Raw genomic sequence first — 2,500 nt, forward strand, 5'->3', positions numbered from 1 at the left:
TAATTAGTAAACTTTTTATTTATTATTTCTATGTGTATATGAATGTGTATGTATTTTTTTCATTTATTGTTACCATTAATATTTCTATATATATATATGAGTGTGTATGTATGTATAACGTCCGGAGGTTTTATGTGGCTATAACCTTTTCAGTTTTCTTATTTCTGTTAAATATTGTGTTGTTTTTTTGTACAATTTGATAATATTATCTTGTGTTTTGGTTAAACAATCTTATAATCATAGGATATTTAAGCAGTACCAAGTTTCCTAATTGTACCAAATGTCCTATGGACCTTTCGGCCACATGATTTTGCTCTTTTGATTTTTTTTTTGTTACTATTACCTTTCTTATTTCCATGTATATATGAATGTGTATGTACTTTTATTATTCCGACTTTAATTTCCCTGTGGTTTCTGCAATATTTTTTCGTCACGCGTTATTGTGATTATTTTTGCAATACATACACACATACACACACACACACACATATATATATATATATATATATGTATATGTATGTATATGTATGTATATATGTATGTATGTATGTATGTATGTATATACAGTCTATCTTTTTCCTTGGTGTTTTTTCTGCATATTTAGACTCACGAGTTTATGTGATTTCTCATATATATATATATATATATATATATATACACGTACATATATACATACATGCATACGCTGTGTGTGTGTGTGTGTGTGTGTGTGTGTGTGTGTGTGTGTGTGTGTGTGTGTGTGTGTGTGTGTGTGTGTGTGTGTGTGTGTGTGTGTGTGTGTGTGTATACACACACACACATACATATATATATACATATATATATATATATATGTATATATATATATATATGTATATATATAAAATTCTGATTAAAGTCAACTGCGCTAATAGCTTTGGCTATTTTAAGATACAACTTCTTCAGTTGGAAGATTATCTTTTTTTCTCCATAGTTCAAAGTATGAGCAAAATCATTCACGATGTCAATTCCATGGATAAGGAGATAAGGCAGCGGGGTACGTCATAATGGAAAAGACCACCTACCTCGAGAAGATGGACACAATCCTGGAGAACCCCGCAAAATTCCAGCGCCTTCAAAAAGATCCTAGTGACGCTCTGAAGAAAAAGATCAACAGCCTCATCCAACAAGCCAATAGAACCACCAAGCACTTCAACAAAGCAATAGGAGATTTCAGGCCAGGATACTGCTACGGCACCGTAAAAACCCACAAGCCAGGTAACCCCCTCAGACCTATCATATCCCAAATCACCACCCCCACCTACCATGTTGCCAAAAAACTAAATAGACTTTTAACCCCGTATGTCCCCACAGGACGTTCAGTTTCCTCTGTCACCGAGTTCATTGACCTCCTGCGTACTGCTCCACCTTGTCAAGATATCGCCTCCCTGGATGTGGAATCCCTTTTCACCAATGTTCCAGTAGATGAGACCATTGACATAATTTTAAACCGAGTCTATAGAAGCAATAGACCCATAATTGACATCCCCGAAGACGTTCTAAAGTCTATGCTCGAAACCTGTACCAAGGAAGCCCCTTTCCTCTCTCACCGAGGAGAACTCTTCCGGCAAGTTGATGGCGTAGCAATGGGATGACCACTAGGGGTCCTTTTTGCAAATATGCACATGGCCTACGTTGAGGAGAAGCCTTTCCACCTTCAACCCTCCCCCGGAATTTATGCCAGGTACATAGACGACATCCTTATCACCACCAATTCAAACGAAGACGTCCCCAACCTGATTTCTGCCTTCCTGGACAACTCTTGCTTGACTTTCACGCACGAGCAAAGTGTAGAGAGACGTCTACCCTTCCTCGACCTGGACATCAGCAAAACTGACAATGGTTTTAACACCAAAGTATACACAAAAGACACCAATATTGGACGTTGTTTAAATGCCCGTGGGGAATGTCCTGCAGCCTATAAAAGATCTGTGGCTGCAGCATATGTTAGCAGAGTGCTTACCCATTGTAGCAGCTGGAGGGAGACGCACAGGGAACTCGACCGTATCCGACAAATTCTCACTAATAACGGGTTCTCTGACCAATTGATCGAAGATGTCATCAAAAAGAAACTGGATCAATACGCCACCCCAGATCCGGCTCCAAAACCAGGTCACCAACCAAATCACCATGTACCACCTAAATCACTTCCATAGCCATTACAAAGAAGAATGCGATGCCATAAAGGTATCTTAAAAAGAGGGGTCATTCCAACAGACAAAGGCTCTTCTATTAATGTTAGAATTTCCTCCAAGGCTAATCTGACCAGATCCCTGATCATGAAAAATAGCACCACACCAAAGATACCGAAGGAGGCCTCTACCAACGTAGTTTGCAATTTTACATGCCAGGAGGGCTGCTGTGACGGCTCCTTTTCCTACATTGGTAGAACCTCCACTACACTAAGAAGACGTCTCCAACACCATCGAAACCAAGGCTCCATTTTTCAACACTACATTGACCACCACGATATGAAGCCCCC

The 2,500-nt window shown here is 39.3% G+C and overlaps 1 protein-coding gene across 1 annotated transcript; it reads left to right on the forward strand.

Annotated features, from left to right (window-relative positions):
- The first annotated feature begins 1,025 nt into the window (after nucleotides 1-1,025).
- On the forward strand, nucleotides 1,026-1,613 carry LOC143028779 (uncharacterized). The gene has a single exon (XM_076191150.1). The coding sequence runs from the start codon at nucleotides 1,026-1,028 to the stop codon at nucleotides 1,611-1,613; it is 588 nt and encodes a 195-aa protein (XP_076047265.1).
- The last annotated feature ends 887 nt before the right edge of the window (nucleotides 1,614-2,500 follow it).

Source organism: Oratosquilla oratoria, chromosome 10 (assembly GCF_046742065.1).
Source record: "Oratosquilla oratoria isolate Oo_2021 chromosome 10, ASM4674206v1, whole genome shotgun sequence".
NCBI classification, from domain to species: Eukaryota; Metazoa; Arthropoda; class Malacostraca; order Stomatopoda; family Squillidae; genus Oratosquilla; species Oratosquilla oratoria.